Source organism: Lathyrus oleraceus, chromosome 2 (genome assembly GCF_024323335.1).
Source record: "Lathyrus oleraceus cultivar Zhongwan6 chromosome 2, CAAS_Psat_ZW6_1.0, whole genome shotgun sequence".
Lineage (NCBI taxonomy): Eukaryota > Viridiplantae > Streptophyta > Magnoliopsida > Fabales > Fabaceae > Lathyrus > Lathyrus oleraceus.
The window spans coordinates 135,081,545-135,102,923 of NC_066580.1; the positions used below are offsets into that span (position 1 = coordinate 135,081,545).

General features: G+C 34.3%; 1 protein-coding gene across 1 annotated transcript in view; it reads left to right on the top strand.

The window, feature by feature from the left end:
• The first annotated feature begins 371 nt into the window (after positions 1-371).
• The window catches only part of LOC127118477 (uncharacterized), a 52,919-nt gene continuing 31,911 nt past the window's right edge, over positions 372-21,379 (top strand). Inside the window, exons 1-2 of the mRNA XM_051048689.1 lie at positions 372-2,326; positions 7,687-7,833. Coding sequence (XP_050904646.1) covers positions 621-2,326; positions 7,687-7,833 — 1,853 coding nt within the window. The 5' untranslated portion in view covers positions 372-620. The remainder of the gene's footprint in view (positions 2,327-7,686; positions 7,834-21,379) is intronic.

A 21,379-nucleotide genomic window follows, 5' to 3' on the forward strand; every position in this document is an offset into this window, starting at 1 on the left:
CTATTATTGAATTAATCATTTTAATATTGCATTCACAAAGAAAGTTCTAAAATATCCTCTAGAAATTTAACTTGCCATGATAAAACAAAGAAAAACATGGATATAATGGTAAATTCGATGACAGTGTGTTTTCTCAAGCCTATAACTAGTATATACCTAGTTTTCTGAAGTACTCCCTCCAAAATCTTAAAAAAAGAACTCGAAAACAAACCTAAGAAAAAAATACAAGAGGTTAAAAGAATGGAAATTAAGACTATAAGAGTAGGACCATCGTTGGGTTGGAACTTTCCTAGTAATTCATTGGAAAGTCATAAAACAAAGAGGCAGGCATGTGCCATAAATAATTGAAAATATATGAAATAAATTCTAAGGCTTAGAGTAAACATGCTGAGAGAATTGATGGAAAACTTATCTCACCAAAATATCTAAATTATTGGAGCTGTGTATACAAATCATACTATAAGCAGCTTTGGTCCCTTTCTTGGAAATTTTAACTTAAATAGATATATTCTCCACTTTCACTTGCTGCCTTTGCTATCATGTTGTTGAGTTTGTTTTGAGTTTTGACAAACTCAGTGGGGATTCGAAATTAATCTTTATTGTTACAAAGTTGACAAAAGATGACGCATATTCTTACCCAAATTTGTAGATGGGTGGTGCAGCCAGAAGTGTGGAGATTTATAGGCTTTGCCTCAGCTGTTGTTGGACTCGTCTGTTATGCTCTAAGCTCTTCCTTCAACTATCTCTTTGGAGATTGGAATCTCTTGAAGATTTTTCTTTACTTCGTTTTCAGTTTCATCATCAGCCTCATGATTTTCTTTGCAAAATTATTACAACACTCCACAAGTCTTCGGTTCAAAGCTCATACAGCATTTCTGGTATTGGCAATCACCTCTCTCTATTCCTTTTTCTTTGATAAAGTGGTGAATGGAAAACCAGATGCATATAGTCTCATTTCATGTGCTTCCTTTGCTATCATGTCTCTCAGTTTGTCTAGGCAAACTCAGTGCGGATTTGAAATCGATCTTCTCTATTTCTTCCTTGGATGTCTAATTGTGCAACTCATGAAGATTAAATTACAGTTATTTATTGTTGGAGCAGCTTTCAGCTACTCCCTTATTATTCTCCGTTCTTCATTTTCTTCAATAGACGCTGAAGCAAATAATCCGCACTCTGACCTCCAAGATGGAAATTCGGTGGTTCTTTCTATGGATTCTCTACAACTTGCCAATACTGATATTGCTAGTGCTAGCAATAGCAGTAGCATCGGTTCGCCACAATCGGTGTTCACCACTAATATCAGTAGTATGATGGAACAACTCCAGACTTTTGTGACGGCACTTAGGCAAGAAAATTCAGGTTTCGTTCAAATGCTTTTGGATCATGTAAAAAATTATGTTGAAGAATACTCTGAATGGAGGGTGACCGATCCTAACTACTTGATGGATGCACTAAAGCCAGAAACCATCAAAGGCCTTGAGGAAATAGCAAAGGTTATGATGAACGCTGGGTTTGAGAAAGATTTTTCCGAAGTGTACATCAATTGCCGTAGGGAATGCTTAAATGAGTGCCTAATGCATAGACTATTCGGGTTACAGAAGCTCAGCGTCGAGGAGGTTCAAAATCTGCCGTGGGACATCCTGGAAGCCCAAATTGAGAAATGGATTAAGACTTTCAATGTCGCTCTCAAGATACTCTTTCCTGGCGAGCGACGACTCTGTGATCGCATTTTCTTTGGATCCTCATTGGCAGCTGATTTTTCCTTCATGGAGATTTGCAGGGGATACACCGTTCAGCTTCTCAATTTTTCTGAATTCATCACCACTGGAAGTCGTTCCCCAGAGCGTTTGTTTAAGATGCTGGAGGTGTTAGAAACACTGCGTCACCTAATTCCAGAAATCGAGTCGTTATTTTGTGATGAGTACAGTGCATCTCTAAGGAATGAAGCAAATACCATATGGAAGAGATTGGAGGAAGCAATCAGAGGCATATTCATTGAGTTGGAGGATCTAATTGACAGTCCCTCACTTTATGGGCAGAAGCCTAGGAATATAGACGAATTGGAGTTCAATTTGAATGCAAAGTCCAAATTCTACGATGGCTCTTCTTTAGGTGATATTTTTTTGATGAATAATGACACATACATAGTCCCAATTACAAAAGAAAATGAACTAGAAACCCTTTTGGGGAAAGATTGGATCCTACAATATGCTCTGAAAGTTTGGCACAACAACGGACAATATAAAATGGGCACTATCACACCCGAATTAGACCATGAGGTGTATGTGAAAGATTCCGAAGCATCACCGTCGCAACCGCGAGCAAGGTATCATCTAAACTTTATGTATAACAGTAGGAGAATTTCATTGGAGGGGCGTGCCATTCGCCTTCCCCGATGAATTTCATTTTGCATAAATCATTTAAAAATATATAAGTGCACAATCCTTCAAGTATCAAGATTTGTAAAAGACGAAGCCATTTAGCTTTATCGCCTCTTCGCACTTAAATGTGCCCTTCAAGCATGGCCCTAGGAGAGTTCTTCACGCATGCTTGGGTGAATCCCTCAAACATGACCTGGGGAGAGTTCTTCAAGCATGTATTGGGGAGAGTCCCTCAAGCATGACATGAGGTAAAACTCCAAGAGTCAATGAGGTGGATCCTCAAACATCAATTGAGGTTAATGTACGCGCAACAATAAATGTGATCAATGATGTCTTGGCCTTGGGAACCTAAATTTATCTTAATTTAGAAATGTGTGAAATCTTTTGCAATTGTTGGAGAACCTAGGGAGAGGTCCTTGATTAGTTACAGTTAGCCTTCAAATTTATATAAAAGGCATTTAACCCTTACTCTTCACCCTTTTCCATCCCCTTTTCTCTCGAGCTTCTGTAAAACTCCGCAAGAGTCCCTCAAGCGCAAAGCATACTTAGAAAGAGATACAGTGCACAACTTCTAGCACTCCATTCTGAATCTGATTTCTCAAAAAGAGATACTTAGTCTCAATATGTTTGCTTCTCCCATACAACAATGGATTCTTAGCAAGATTGATTGCAGACTTGTTATCAATCATCAACTTCAGAGGCTTGTTTACCTTTATATTCAGATCCTGTTGTAAATTCAGAAGCCACACAGCTTGACATGCAGTCACAACACCTGCAATATATTATGCTTCACAGGTGGACAAAGCAACAATTAGTTGCTTCTTGGAACACCGAGAAATAGAACTTCCCAGAAACTTAAAGAACTATCCAAAATTACTTCTTCTGTCAACTTTGTCTCCATACCAATCAAAATCTGAGTAACTCAGAAGTTCTGAGTCAGTTTCAGCACCAGAAGGGAACAAAACTCCATACTTCAGAGTTCTCTTTATACACCTCAGAATTCTGACAGCAGTTTGGCAATGAGACCACTTCGGTTTACTCATAAACCTACTCACCATTCCAAATGCATAGCAAATGTCAGGTCTGGTATTACACAAATACCTTAGAGACCCTACCAACTTCTTGAACGTTGTCGCATCTACATCATCACCATCAGAATCAGAATCCAATTTATGATTTGTATCAGCAGGTGTGACAACAACTTTACAATTCAGAAGCTCAAACCTCTTCAGAAGCTCAAGCTCATATTTCAGTTGATGTAAAATTATGCCTTTCTCAGAGTACATAACCTTCATCTCTATAAAATAAACCATATTTCTTTGATCAGTCATCTCAAACTCATTCATCAGCTCCTTCTTGAATTTAGTTATCTCATGTTCACAACTTCTTGTTAATAATATGTCATCAACATACAGACACACCATAATCATATTGCCTTCAGAAGTACTGAACATAAACACTGTACTCCATCTCACATTTTTGAAATCTTTGCTTCTTGAAAAATGAATCAATTTCTAGATTCCAAGCTCTATGGACTTGCTTCAGTCCATACAAGGCTTTGTGTAATATGTACACCATCCATTCCTTATTCTTTTTCTCAAATCCAGGAGGTTGTGACACATAAACCTCTTCTTCTAATGGACCATTCAGAAATGCAGATTTCACGTCTAAATGCATCAGAGGCCAATTCTTGTTAGCAGCTATCGCAATCACCAGCCAAATTTGTTCATGTCTTGCTATAGACGCAAACACTTCAAAGTAGTCTAACCCAAGTTTCTGTAGAAAACCTCTTACAACTGACCTTGCTTTGTGTTTTCCAATTGATCTATCTAGCTTTAGCTTCACCTTATAAACATATCTTATGCTAATGGCTTTCTTATTCTTTAGAAGTTCTGTCAGCTTCCAAGTCTTGTTTCTCTCTATGGCATGAAGTTCTTCTTTCATGGCCTTTAGCCAGACTTTCTTCTTGAGAGCTTCTTTCGTACTCACGAATTCAGAGTCTACTAACATGGCACACTGAATAACTTCCCCTTTGGAATCTACTTCAATATCTTGCAGCATGTCAAACTTTGCGAACCTTCTCGAAATGTTTCTGATTCTTTGTGGCCTCTGAACTTGTTCATAACCTTTTGATTCTGGAACAGTGTCAGATGTTGGAACTCTAGAAGTATCGACTTCAGAAGCATGACCACCTTCAAAATCTAGAATATTCCCAGAATCTGGATTACCACCAGAATCTGAATCACCATCAGAATTTGGATCACCAGAATCTGAATCATCATTAGAATCTAGATCAGAATCAAATTCTTCCTCAGAATCATTCTCGCCTTCTGATTTTGACCCACTCTCAAAATCATTTTCAGGCTCTGACTCATCTTCGGAATCAGAACCAACATCTTCAAAAGTTAACTCTGCACCAGAGTTGGATTGAGACTTGCTCCAATCCCGTACTTCTGACTCTTTCACAATACCATCTCTGTTGACTTCAACCTTATTAGTGAATGGACAATAAAGCTTATAAGCACATGTACTGTGATACCCACCAGTAACATTACCTTGCTTCTATCATCCAACTTATTTCCAGTAGCATCTGGAACGTGTTTATAACACATAGAACCAAATACTCTAAAATGACTCACACTTTGGTTATTTCCAGTTCATCTATCAAAAGGAACAATTTCCTTCAGCTTCTTGGTTGGACACCTGTTGAGCACATATGTTGTAGTGGCAACAGCTTCTCCCCACAAAGTGTTAGGAAGCTTCTTCTCCTTTAGCATGCTCTTTATCATATCAAGCAAAGTTTGGTTTCTCTTTTCAGCAAGATCATTATGTTGAGGAGTATATGGGGCAGTCACTTCATGCTCAATTACACTCTCCTCACAGAACTTCTTGAACTTTGTAGAGTTATACTCACCTCCACCATCAGTTCTGAGAATCTTCAGAGTCTGACCACTCTATTTCTCATCCTTGATTCTGAATTTCTTAAATTCAGAAAACACCTAGTGTTTGAACTTTATAAGGGATACCCATGTCATCCTTGTGAACTCATCCACAAATGACACAAAGTATTTATGCCCTCATAGTGAAGGTTCTGGAAATGGTCCACACACATCAGGATGCACTACTCCTAAAGAATGTTTTGTTCTTGGAGCTACTTCTGATGTAAAATCCAGTCTTGGTTCTTTCCCTCTCATGCACACATTACATGACTTTTCTGGTTTCTTAATTGCAGGAACTCCATGTATCAGTTTCTTTGAATTCAGATGCCCTAAGCTTCTGAAGTTCAAATGCCTAAATCTTTTGTGTCACAACTCACTTTCCTTCACAACACTTGTTGCACTAAGGAATTCAGAGTCTGCAGTTTTAACATTCACCTTGAATGTTCTATTCCTTCCCTTTCTAACTCCATAATCAGCTTCTGATTACAATCATACAACTTCAAAAGATTGTCCTTCATGGTACCGGAGAATCCTTTTTCAATTAATTGACCTACACTGATCAGATTGGTCTTCATGCCAAGAACATACCATACATTATGATTTAATGCAGATTTTCCATTATTCATAATCACTCTAATATTCCTCATGCCTTTAGCATTCAAATACTTATCATCAGCATATTTGATATTGGTCCTCTTCCCGTAATCAAAATCAACCAGCCATTTCTTATTTCTAGTAAGATGGCTTGAACAACCAGTGTCCATATACCACCCGTCTTCTAGAGACGCACTATCAGAATTAGAAGCCATTAGTAGCACATGTTCATCATCGAAACTTCTAGCTATATTTGCTTCTTCTGATTTCCTCTCCTTGTTTGACCAACAGTCTGCAGCGAAGTGACCAAACTTCTTACAACAGTAACATTGAAATTTTCTATTGTCATACTTCTCCTTTCCCTTCTGACTCCCAGAAGTTGAGGTTTCTAACTTCTGAGACCTACCGTGTCTTTTCTTGGTTTCTAACCAAGAATGCTTCTGGTCTTTCTTGACAAAAGAAGCTTTCAGAGCCTGCTTTATCTCTCTCTCAGAGGTTCTTTCAGTAAGACACAACTCTTGCACCTCTAGACTGCTTTGCAGTTCTTCTATTCTCATGGTGCTCAAATCCTTAGAATGTTCAATTGCTACAACGATGTAGTCAAACTGAGGAGTAAGAGATCTAAGTACATTCTCAATGATAATTTCTTCAGAAAGAGTTTCTCCATACGATTTCATCTCATTTGTGATCAAAATCACTCTAGAGATGTAGTCAGGTATCTTCTCGTTGTTCTTCATGTTGAGATTCTCATATTACTTACGTAGAGACTGAAGTTTCACCTCCTTCACTGATACATCATCGTCGTAGCACTGAACCAGTGTGTTCCACGCAGCTTTCGTCGTCGTCGAATCAACAATTTTCTCAAACACGTTCACATCCATGTAGATTAGAGCCTTCTGATCCTTCTTCCTCAGATCATGTTGAGCTTTTCTCTGCGCATCTGTTGCATTTTCTAGAAGTGCAATTTAAACGTAACCGTCGTTGATGAGATCAATAACATCTTGAGCTCCAAACAATACATGCATCTGAATCATCCAATGATTCTAGTTCTTGCCATCGAACACTGGAAGCTTGGTACTCAGATTACCGTTTTCGTTCATCTTCAACCTTGTGTAATACACTCAGATCTCACCTAAACACATTGTTTCCCAATATCGCAGAATCAACCTTGTGCAATATGATTCTGAACAGATATCCAACACGAATTCTCCGAACATAAATCAATCACACAATACCTCGCCGTTTCACTCGTGTTTCCCATGGTGTTTCTCTGTGGATCTGAATCGGAGCTCTAGATACCGATTGTTGGTGCACAATGTGATAAAGATGAACAAATTAAACTTACTGAAAATACTAAAATACTTCTAACAAACTTTGTCAACAAATTTCTACAAAATATAAATTAATTCTAACAAAAATAACTGTCATAATTAATCATTTTACATAGATTAAAAAATATTATAAATAAAATAGAAAATAGTATTTTTACCAAACTATTCTTGTTCATTATTGATGTATTTAAATTATCTAAAATATAGAGTGAAAAAATAATAAATTAAAAATATTACTTAAATAACATAATTAGAAGATAAACATTAAAATTATATTTTAAGAAAAATAATTTTGTAAAATATGACCATTATTTTAGAAAAGGTGGAATAATAAAGATCTGAAAAGTAATAAAAAAAAGAGAGGAATGCATATTTTCTCTTAACAATTAATTTTATTTGGCACATTGATCGATTTAATGATTGTCTCTTGCCATTAATTAGGCGGAGGAAAACAGTTCAAAAGATAAGATTGAGAACATTAGTGATATCTCCCGCACCACAGTTTGAACACACAAATAAAGTGCCACAAGACGTGTTTACATGGAGAAAATATGGAATGAAAGAGATATTGGGCTACAAATACCCTAGGTACGTACGATCAATTAATTAATTTATATTTTGTATTTTCACTCAATTAACTTAAGTCTCACTTGCTCAAACTTATAATTCATTCATTATAGGAATAACCATAACAAAATAATAGTCCATCAGTTTTTTATTATAAATCATTTTTTATTTTATATATCTATATATATATATATATATATATATATATATATATATATATATATATATATATATATATATATATTAAGAAATATAACAATTATGATATAAGAAATAGAAATTACGAAAGATTTTACAAAATTGTTATTTATTAATTATATTAAAAAATTAAATTAATATAGTTAAAATAAGAGAGAATAATAAATATTTAAGGTTATAATAAAAAAAAATATTTATTAATATTATAAAACGATTTATATTGTGATACAAAATATTTTTCCAAAATAATTTATAATAAAAAACGAAGTAGTACTACCGATTTGTGGAAACTCCCATGCCGGCTCACAGAAACATATAATCTCATATATTATCTACTCATCCATTTTATAATGATTAAATCAATTGACTATTTTATATAAATTAAAAATAAAAAAATATAAATATAAATAATATTTTTATCAAAATATTCCTTATTAAATATTGAAAATGATAAAAATTAATTAGAAGGTATAATTAAAAAAATACAAAAAATAAAGCTTACATTTTATAAAAAAAACTATTTAATTAAATAAATCAAAATTAAGCTATTAAAAAGATTATAAAATTTCATAGGCCATTCCAGTTATAATGTATAATTTAATGTTTTAGAAAATATGTATTCGACATAGTTGTATTTGATAGAGTCGAATATAACATGTATGTCGAAATGTGTAAGCAAGTATTCGATATAGTTGAATACTGCAGTTTATGAATTGTCTGTCTGGGTTATATATATATATATATATATATATATATATATATATATATATATATATATATATCTATATATATATATATATATATATATATATATATATATATATATATATATATATAATATATATATATATATATATATATATATATATATATATATATATATATATAATATGTTGTAAATTGTAGTAAGCAACTTTCATTTTAATAAAATTTTCTTTTTGTAATATAATTTCTTTCTCTTCTCTCTCTTGTTCTTTTTCTTTTTCTTCTTTTTCATTCTTCTTGAAAATCTAATTATGCCTATAAAATGGTATCAGAGCTCGTTGCGATTCAGAGAGAATATGTAATGGCAAACGGTAACATAACATCAATGCAATTTCCAACGAATCTACCAGTTTTCAAAGGCGAGAACTACGAGAGGTGGGTTGCGCAGTTGAAGGTCATCTTCAAATGTCAAGATGTGGCTGAAATCGTGAATGATGAAGTACCTCCATTGAAAGTGAATGCAAATGATGTTCAGAAGGTTGCACACAAATAATAAAAGAAGAAAGAGCGAAAAGCTCTTTTCTCAATTCACTAGTTTGTAGATCCTAATGTGTTCGAGAAGATCATTGAAGAAAAAATGTCCAAAGGATCATGGGACAAGTAAAAGAACTTGTACGACGAAGATGAAAAATTGAAAAGGGTGAAGTTGCAGACACTGAAATAGAAGTTTGAGATAACACAAATGAAAGAAGATGAATCAGATGCTGACTTCTTCTCAAGATTAGTGTTACTCACGAACTAGATGAAGGCGTGTGGTGAATCGATCAATGATTTGCAAAAGATTGAGAACGCATCGAGCTCCTTGACTGCAAATTTTGATTACATTGTAGTGTCTATTTAAGAGTTCAAGAACCTAGCTGAGATGAAGTTAGAAGAACTTTAAGCTTCATTAGAGAAGTCATGAAAATAAAAGGTGAAGCAAAGGAAGATTTCTGCAAATGATGAAAAGTCAAGCAAGAATTCAAAGAATCACCTTGATTCAACCAAGAAAGGCATTGAAAACAAGTATTAGGGGAAGAAAGTTAACATTAAGGAGGTGCAGTGTTACAACTGACAAGGATTTGGTCATTATGCTCGAGATTGTTGAGGAAAGAAGGAATCAAGAGAAAAAGATGATAATGAAGTGCAATATCCACATGCTGGAGGAAGTGACTTTGATGATATGCTACTCATGGTAAATACTCAGTCGAATGGTGAACAAAGCAATATGTGGTACTTGGATTCAGGATGCAGTAACCACATGAGTGATAATAAGAGTTGGTTCACCAAGTTAGATGAATCAATCAAGAAAGTGATAAGGTTTGCAGATGGCAGGCATGTCACTAGTGATAAGTTTAAGTTGCATGTTGAGAAACAAAGTGGATGCAAGTTAAAGAAATTGAGAACTGACGGTGGAGGTGAATACACTAGAGAATTTGCAAGATTTTGCAATGAGGAAGGTATAGAACATGAATTTATTACACCTTATAAACCTCAGTAAAATGGTATAGTTAAAAGGAGAAATAGAAGTATATTGAACATGACCAGTAGTATGTTGAAAGCTAAAGATATACCAAAGAGATATTGGGGTGAAACAACTTCAGTATCAGTATACATTCTAAACAAATGTCCAACCAAGAAGATAATCGAGAAGACACCTTATGAGGTTCGGGCAAGACTAAATCCAAACGTTAGTCATCTTAGAGTATTTGGATCAATGTATTCCAAGCATGTAGCTGATAAATTAAGGAGGAATCTAGATGATCCAAGTCATGTCACGGTGCTCATAGGTTATCATTCAACTGGTGCATACAATTTGTATTCACCAAATGATGATAAACTAGTGATTAGTAGGGATGTTCTGGTGGACGAAAGAAAAGGGTGGAATTGGACTCAGGGGTCAGTTTGACATGATCAAGATACAATCACATTTGTGCTTGAAGAAGATCAACAAGCTGAAGTCACAACCAATCAAAATGAAGAACCATCTGAGCAGAATGTTAGAAGATTGACTAGAATGAGAACTGACTCGACAAGGCTAGCTAGATATGAGAGATTTCCAGATCAAGCAATCGATACAGATGGTGACTTCATAGAATAAGTGATGATGATGGATGAATCAAAACCTATGAATTTGGATCAAGCTATGAAAGATTCAAATTGGTTGGCGGCCATGCAAGAAGAACTCAGGGGAATCGAGAATAATAAGACATAAGAGCTTGTAGAAAATATAATCAAAAGGATAATTGATGTTAAGTGTGTCTACAAGTTAAAGTTAAGGTCAAATGGTGAAATCACCAAGCATAAGGCAAGACTGGTGGCAAGAGGTTTTATGAAAAAACTTAGTATCAACTTCGATTAAGTCTATGCATCTATTGCAAGGCTGGAAACCATCAGAGTTTTTGTGTCGACCGCAACATACAAAGGATGGAAGATACATCAATTAGATGTAAAGTCAACATTTATGAATGGAACATTGAAAGAAGAGGTTTATATCGGTTAACCACTAGGATTCGAAATCAAATGGCAGGAGTAGAAGGTGTACAAATTGAGGAAGGCTCTTTATGGTTTGAAGCAAGCCCCAAGGGCTTGGAATAATAAGTTAGTTAGCTTTTTGATTGAGAAAATATTCACAAAATGCATCTCAGAACATGGAGCATACGTCAATAATGCAAGCAGGTTCAGTCGAGTCATTATATGCTTATATGTGGATCACTTGCAAATTACAGGTGCAGATGAGGCCAAAATAGAAAGGGTCAAGTAGAAACTAGTTCAGGAATTTGAAGTGTTCAGCCCAAGGAACTTGTCATATTTCTTAGGGATGGATTTTAAAGACAAAAGTGAATGAGTGTTTCTGCATTAGACAAAGTATGCCCAGGATATCTTGGAAAGGTTCAAGATGAGTAACTATAATGCAGTTGTCATACAATTGGAGACTGGAGCAAAATTTAGAAAGGATACAAATTATGAGTTTTTAAGTGCAACATTGTACAAGCAAATCATTAAATCCTTAAGGTATATATGAAACAACAGGTTAGATATTTGTCAAATTGTCGAGTTCTTGAGCAGATTCATGGAGAAACCACATGAATGTCATCTCATTATAGTTAAGAGAGTGTTAAGATACATAAAAGGTAAAATTGATCATGGTGTGCTGATGCCAAGGCAGAAAGATACCATCACAAATGTAGAGGTACATGGCTACACTGATTCCGATTTTAGTGGAGATCAAGATGAGAAGAAGAGTACCACGTGCTACATATTTAAGAATGGAGGTGTACCAATCACTAGAGCTCAAGAAAAAAAATTGTGGCTTTGTCATCTTGTGAAGATGAATATATATTTGTTAGACGATAAGCATAAATCTAGAGGAGGGAGGGGTGAATAGATCCCGAGTTTAAACTTTGACAAAAAATAGTTTTGAAAACTTTATGGCACGGAAGCAAATGGAAATATTTCGGATCAAAATTTTCTAATCGAACCCACTATCAAAAAGCTTGGATATGCGTAATAGTAATAACGGTATGATGATGAATAGCAAATTAATCGAACACAATTAAACACAACCAGTTGAATGCAAAGCAACAAGGATAGTCTACTTCCAATGATAATTCAGACAAAAATTCAGTTGAGATAGTTTGTCGAATACCTAGTGTGCAATCGATATTATTTGGATTTTATGTGGTATTGTTGAACTTAAAACCCAATCACAACCTAAGGAATTATGATCAACTAAACAACACCAATTTCAAAATGTGTTCAAAATTATTATCCAAACAATTTGGTTTTTACAAACCGAAAATAAGAGAGAGAGAGAGAGAGAGAGAGAGAGAGAGAGAGAGAGAGAGAGAGAGAGAGAGAGAGAGAGAGAGAGAGAGAGAGTAAACAACTATTTTTTAGGCAGTTCTCCAATCGACCTCGCTATGGGTACGTCTGCCCTCAATTCAAACTTGGATTAAGATAGTGTAATATATCTTACTTTGCAAATGTATGAATACAAGAAAGATGTAGCAATTCAACCCTATAAACCAAAATTTTGATGTTGATTCTGACACTTTCTCTTCCCTTGATCAAAGCTTGATCAAGTAACCCAGCAATGCCGCTTTGATTCACCGACTCACGCTACTTATTTGAAAGAAGCCCCTTGTTCTTCAAAGCTTTCACTCGATCGAATCCAAAACACATAGTTGTTATAACCCAAGATTTACCAATACGGTCCACCGTCCCATGCTACACCTTTGCAAGAACCTCCCGTTCTTCAAAGGCTTCACTCGATCAGATCCGGATTATGTAATCTTGTCCAAAAACTTGAAATCCGAAACAATCTTAAAGGAAAGCCCCTGCTAAGTTTTCTGATTTGAAACCCTCAAATTTCTCAACCCAATTTATAGTACAATCAACCTAAATTGAACATTATCAACCCTAATCTAGATGACACCCAATTAAAAAATGATTATGTGCAGTTTGATTGTGGGTATGCATAGAATGAGGTTGAAGATGATGTGAATGCTTTGAAATCCTGGTTTCGTATAGGTTTTACTCTCTAGAAACCTTACTTGAAAATCATGCATGTACCAAATATATATATGTAAACAAGTATGAAGCAAAAGGAATGCAAAATGAATGGAAAAGAATGCAAATTTTTAATAACTTTAATGTATATGTCGTCCTATACAAGTCATGTGTCGACACATATGATGCATGTGGCAACCTGTACAAACAATGAGTCGACCTATACATGTTATGTGCCGACATGTAGAGGAGACACATCTAATAGAGTGTGCATGCTTTAAAACTGAAGCACATGATTCGACCTATAAAACGCGTGTGTCGACCTATAGAAAAAAAATTCTTCTATAGGTCGACCTATAATACGTGTGTCGACCTGTATGTTATTTTTCACACAAAAAAAGAGTTTTTGATGCACAAAACCTTTCCTTGATGCATGAAAATTTTCTAAACCAACTCCAAACATGTTTTCGTGCTTCCTAATGCTAAAATGCACAACTAGACTCAGATGATACCGTCCAATGTACAAAAATGCTAAAGTATCCTAGTTTATACATCATACAAAATACATCTAACGGAAAGTTGAACTCACATACTCCCACTTTTTATGATGGAAAAACTTGAGACAATGTGTTTCGTGTCCATGGAGGCTCCCCCTGATGTATCCATCATAGCTTTATAGCTGCATATTCTTCTCCCTCTTTGACAACATTAAAAAGGGGAAAAGCAAGTTATTAGCAGTATCACATAGATACAACAAATCACATAAACAATATACGACACATATGTGTTTGCAAAGATAAGAACATGCACTCAGATATACGCAACATATATGAAAATGCACAATGGAAATAAACACAATAATATTACACAATTGTCATCCACGTCAATACACATAGTAAAACCATTGTCACAAATTCAAACAAATTAGTAACATTATCAATACATGACTAGCAACAAAACAAACCAATCAAAAAGAACAATTCATGAAGACTCAAAGAATGACTCTAAGAAATGCATCATAAAACATGAGAATCAAAGACAGAATAACATAACATCACAACACTTCATCCACCAACACCTTATCATCTTCCACAACCCCTAGGAATTGGTCTTACACCCTTATACCATCCTTGTCCATCATTACCATAGTGATTATTCGATAAGTCACACATTTCTCGTTAAAACCTAGCATAATGATGATGGTTTTCATTCTCAAACATGATCATATGATTTATCCTAGCAATCGTTGCTGCATGATTTGCATCCATCCCATTTCACATAGACAGAAGACTCTTCGTCACATAAGAAGCAAAGGCTTCAAATTTTGCATCTTATGCACCCATGTGCTCTCGCATGAGATAAAATCTCTCCTCTTGAGCAGCCTCAGAGTCATCTCTCCTTCTACAATCTTTTTCATTCCGCTCGTCTTGCCTCAACTGCATGTTCTGGGGCATGGTCATAATGGAGGAGTTATCACCCAAACTAGTAACAAATGTATTACCACGAGCATCTCCATGAGGAGCATCTTGCATAGTAGTATCACCCTCAGGAACATCATGAGAGGGACCATTTGGTTGCTCATTATCCATATGTCCCTCAGCAGCATCATCACCAAACTCGGTAGGATCATCAAAATTGTAAATCTTCCTACCATTCTTACCCATCTGAAGTAGTATGCCCATTGATTTATATACCCAAAATAGCCCATGCTGGTTATGGTTCGTTGAGAGAACTCTTAATCTTGGCATGGAGATTTATAAGTGAGATTGGGCATACCAATGTTGAAGTAATTCAATATCTTGGTAATCCTGGAGACATAGAAAAATGACGTCCCTTTGTTGCATTCCTTAATGGCAAACATGCGAGATACAAAGTAATGTGCCCAATTGATTTTGATCTTGTTCAACATAATACACACCAAATGAATTTTAGCAAAATCAATTCTTGAGAACCCTCTATTCTTCAGGCGCAAGATATGATATATCAGCCACAACAAAACTCTAGGAACCATCTTCAATTGTCCAGTAGTAATAGGATCATAACAATCTTTAATTTGTTGATGCACAACAAGACTAGCCACTTAAGGAATATCCAAACAACCAACCATAATAGCCTTCCAAGCATACTGCTTCACCATAAGCCGATGTTGATGTTTTTCCTCAAATTCCTTAATGCACATAGTATAAACAAAAGAAAACGGATTTTCCAAAACAATAGAGGATGTGTTTGCTTTACCTTTGCCTTTAGAATCACCTTTGGTCTTTGAAAGCTTAAGTGCCATTGAAAAATGTTCAAACAAAGTTTGCACACCAACTGTTTGATGAAATGTGTGAACGAGAAGTAAAGGAGTATGAGAGATAAATGAATACCCACACACTCAAATAACATGAACAATCTCAGAAACACACAAAGAAGTGAAGAAGAGCCACACACAAATGCAAATTCGAAGTTTTTGTGAGTTTGGGTTAAAGAGGGTTTTTGAAGATGAAATGAGAAAAATTGATGAAAATGCTAATGATTTATTGAAAATTTGAATGTTGATGATATGTAGTGAACGAATATGAAAATATATAATGTGAATTGAATGATTTTCATGATTCAAGATGAAGTTAGAAGTGATGAAATTTTGGTGCATGTATGAGAGCAAAGAAGAAATGAAGAGAATGGACCAAAAAATCACTTATAAGTCGACTCTTGGAAGCATGTGTCGGCCTAAAAAGTTTATGAGTCGACACATACTGAAGCGAATTCAAAAGATTTCAAAATTGTATTTTATGTGTCGACCTATTCAACATATGAGTCGACACGTACTTAACACATTTTGAAAAATTCAAAAATTCGTTTTTATGTTCCGACCTATATGAAATATGGGTCGACACATGATGTCCAAAAATTGAAAAATTTGACACATGTGAATTTGGGATGACTTTGGAAGACTCAACTTGACTCATGCATAACTAATTAATGAGAGACACATGCATATGATTGGTTTCATGATTTGCTAGCCAATAACATGCAAACACACAAATGTAAGCATGAAATAGTAAAAGATGTAGAACACATGTGGAGATATTTAGAATGAGACCACTATAAACATGTTAAATGAAACACACAATGGTTGCACTTGAATTTTTTAGAAGTTAACACTAATAACATGTTTTATACATACAATATATCACATGCCTTTGAGAAATAAACAGGTAAAAGAAAGAACTTACTTACAAAGCAAGAAAAGGATTGAAACAATATTAGCTCACTATACGAATGACGGAGGACGCACTTGCATTCCACAAAGAACTCTCGAATGAATGTTGGAATAAATGCAAAAATGTGCCACAAACTCTTTGAAAACAAACGCTCTTACCACTTTTCTCTTTGCAAAAGTGCTTGAAAGTGTGATTAATAATGTATCCAAGGAGGTAATTGACTTAATAATCATCCTTTGTTGTTGGACTTTCATTCTTTGTTCAATCGTGATAGTTATCTTGCTCCTCCCTAGGTTTCATTATTTTAGGTTGATCAATCCTTAATTTGATGCACTTGAGTATGTCTTGCTGATGATAAACTTACATCATGAAACACAATACCTTTTCTGACACTTCTTGGATATAAAACATTAATAATAATCAACACACTCTTACCAATTAACAGAACACTAAATGTTTACCTCCTTGGTAACACTATCATTCTTACTTTCCAAAAAGTCAAAGAAATAAGGAGATGTCACATGTATCATGTCTTGAGCCTCCACAACTGAGATCCCATACTCTCTTCATAGAGCCAAGACATCTACCCTGCAAAATCAAAGAAAAGTGCTAGGTACCCAATCTTCATTGGGTCCTTGAGGATTAATGAAATATTGGTTGCATTTAGGCAACCATTGAAAGACAACTTTAGGAACAAAAAGTCTCCTAAACTTGCATTTTGCAATAGTGTGACCCTTTTTGCAACAATAATGACAATATAAGTTGTGAGAATACATGCTTTTGCTATTAGAACCCTTTTCATGAAAATTATACCTTTTATAAGGATTATCAGAAGGCATATCATATTTAGAAGTATCAATAGCAAAAGTAACCTTAGGTTGTAATGTCTTATCCAACTTAGCTTTAAGAGGTTTTACCTCTTTTTGCCAAATGTGACAAGTTCCATAACAAAACCATGAAGGTTTTTCATCCTCATTATTATCTTTTTGAATATCTACCATAGACTGCTTAAGCGCTTCCATATTCTTTTCGTTTTCCAAAATTTTATCTTTTAAGTGTGAAAATATTATTTTGTTTGAAGCTAACTTTTTGAAAGCATCTACGACTTGTCTTTGTAGATTTTCAAAATATTTTTGTAATTGAGAATAATATAAGTCATGAGTAGATTCATGCTTAGAGTGACTTACAATCTTCTTCTTCTTTTTGTTTTCCATGTAACATATCTTGACTAGTTCGACACTTGAATTTGAGCTTTTATCAATTGAAGAATCACTTTCTCTTTCACAAGCAACATAGGCTCTTCTAGACTTGCTATATTTCTTGTGATGGTCTTTCTCTTTATCTTTCTTGACCATAGGACAATCCGACCTATAATGACCTTCTTTTTCATAATTGTAACATGAACTTCTAGGTTTACCCTTCTTATTCTCAAAGCGGCTACTCTTGTACCTGATTGTTTGTACTCCCAAAGAGTATATACGCCACAACAACAAACCGGGGTGAGAATACACTTATAAATAATAACAGTGAAATTTTGCAACAAGATGATAAACGAATATAACAATAATACTATTACATAAATACATACATAGATACAAACATAAATGTCATTCTCAACATATGCAATGCTATTATGCACCAACTCCTTCACCTATATGCACGTGGTACGAAGTTTTTGTGGATATCAGAGGTATGTAACTGATATTAAGGGTACTCTAAACTACCCAATTACTCTAAGGGTGAGATTCATGAGTGATAATTCTACTAAGGACATAGCATGCAATTTTCCTCAAAATTAATCGAAAGGTAACCTTATAATGTCAACAACGTTCAAATCTCAGCCCAAGTGTATTCTATATTATGATCTCCAACTCTGAACAACTCAAAAGCAACTCCGAAAACTCTATAATAACTCTAACCAAATAAAATAGGACCCTTAAACCCATCAAAAAGGTTACGAAAGGTCACCACACCCAAAATTGCTCGAACCTCTGGACCTAACTCTAAAATTGTGTCACCTCAAAATAACACCAAATATTATAGACATATGATAAAATTATGAAACTCTCCAGTTTTAAATTTCTTTAAAACCTATTTCAAGTGCACTTAATTGTACCTCAAGTGGATTTACAAAACTCCATTTCTATTCGTTTAAGTTCAACCCCATCACGACAATTCCTACATAAACTCTAAAACAAAATGTCTGACTTCAAAATAGCACGAAATATTATATACTCATGATAGAATTATGAAACTCTCTAGTTTCAAATATCATTAAATCTTATTTCTAAATTAACTGACAAAATCCAAAAAGGAATTACGAAACTCAAGTTACGCGTGAAACATGATGACCAACGCAAGACTGAAATTGACTACACCTCTGTTATAAAAACCAGCAAAATTCTACTATTGTAGTGTCCATAAACCCAATTTATCTACTTAAAAAGGAAGGTTATGGCGTTAACGTTTCAATGCAGCTGACGAAATCTCAAACAGGCTTACGAAACTCAAGTTATGCCTGAAATAAGGCGGTCAACCACCTTTTATGTCTACCTGTGATTTTCTACATTTTTCACTTTATTGAACAAATCCAAAACTCGACTAATTCGCTCAATTGAGTCCCAACTATCCAAAAATAGAGAAGGTTAACCAGAGATAATAGAAATTCAAATGTTGCAGGTTTATATTACCGCCTTATCAAATGACTTGATAGCCAAAATCTTATGTTATGTATGACTATGGTCACAGATAGACCAAATCATTGATTGACCAAAAACCATGGTCATTACAAAATTGGGAAATCTAACGACCCAAATAGAGTCGTCCGAATTCTAGAGGCAAAATTCTAACTAAAAAAATGTGATCAAACAACATGGCATTGGATTTATACAGATCATCATAATCAACAACAACAGAGTAAAACTACAAATAATAGCACGATAGAGACCATATGGGATTTATCCCGAATCCCTTTTTTGGGTCTCAAAACAATCATACGATCAAACAAATTTCATCGATTATGCCCATAGGGTTTTGCCCAAACCCTATTTGGAAGAATTACACAGATCATACAAATTACAGAAAATAAGGAAAAATTAGGGAAAACCAACACAAATCCCAAGACACTGATGCCTAAATCACCCATAAGAAGACAATTCTCCCTCTTACCTTGAAATTGCAGAGTCTTTTGGTGAAGTTTAACTTTTTCTTCCTAACTTTCTCCTTAGGGTTCCTCCTATCAGCTTCCCAGACTTATATCGATTTCACGTGAAAAATTTCTAAATCTCAACTTTTTATATTTATATAATGTTAATTCACATTTTTTATCAATAACACTCCAATATTACAACTTAGCCTCACAACTTCTCTAAAAACTCAACTTCTTTCCCCACTATCAATTTTTCATAAATTATTATTTTAATTAAATAAATATTTAATTTATATAAATATTCAATTCAAATCATTATTTAATCAAGGTCTCTATATTTTCTTCTCTTCCAACCTATTACAAAATAATTAAATCAGTCTAATTATCCATAATAACCTCAATAATAATATTTTATTTATTGTTCTCCAATCTTATAAGTCCGGTAATTATTAAATTACCAAAATACCCATATGCACCAAATAATACAAAAAATCAAATATAATGAATAAAATACACTAATAATTAAATAAAATATTTAATTTAAAATCAGCGTATTACAATAACAACATGACTGGTTATAAGAACTGATTCACCAAGTTAGATGAATAAATCGAAAAAGTGATCAAGTTTGCAAATGGTAGGCATGTCATATCAAGTATGAAATAGATTAAATAATATAAAATTGCATCTAGTCTATTTAATAATAGGTAATATGATCCATTTAAAAACTTTATTATGAAATAAACTTTTAAATATGTTTTAGGGTCATATCAAACTTTTAAAATGACCAGACAAAAAGAAGTTATAATAGACTATTGATTAAACTCAGGCTTTAAAATTTATTGATTCAGGTTTTTTAAGGCATGACTTGGCCTGCCATAGTCTCACCCCTACTTCGAACACTATTATAAAAAATATATTTATTAATAGAATTGTTTAAGTGTAATTAAAATTATATATATATATATATATATATATATATATATATATATATATATATATATATATATATATATATAGTATCGATCATATCCGTAAAAGGGTATAAGAGGCGATACGAAGATCAATAGTCGTCCATTCATCGGATCAACCACACATTTGTTAAATATATCCCCTTTTTTTAGATGTATCACCCTTTTATTGGTTAAGTTGTCTAAATGCAAAAATGAGTTACGTGTCCTCCTTGTATAACAACGCGGGAAAATTCGTAAGAGAGGTGGATCACACTCCCCTAAATATTATAGGGAAAACTTCCCACTCCTTGAACGGTTGCTATCTCAGAGGAGGCTTAAAATTCAGGTCTGGTACGATTATAAATATCCCATCCTCATAGTTGAGAAAAGGAAGAACAACGACATCACATAATATACCCATATACAGAGCTTTTCATCCCACATGAACTAGCTCTCAACCTCACACCAACCTTAAAGCCTCTGACAACGCTTAATCACTAGGAGTTTTCATACATTTATACTTTTAGCGAGTAAAATTGGCACCCACGATGGGTCCCCGGTAAAACTAACTTGAGGCATCGTCACACCATTCTTCCATATTATTGTCTTTGTTTTCTTCCTCTCTACCCATCAGGGTGAACATAAAGATAACTACTTCGGCTTGTTATGAAAATGTCATAGTAGAGATACACGTTGCTATGCATGATCTTGGTCACCAAAATAAAATATTAGAGGATAACATCCTTCATATCTAGTATGGAAAGTAGGAGACAAACATGGTGGAAAAATTAGAGGTATTGGATCCC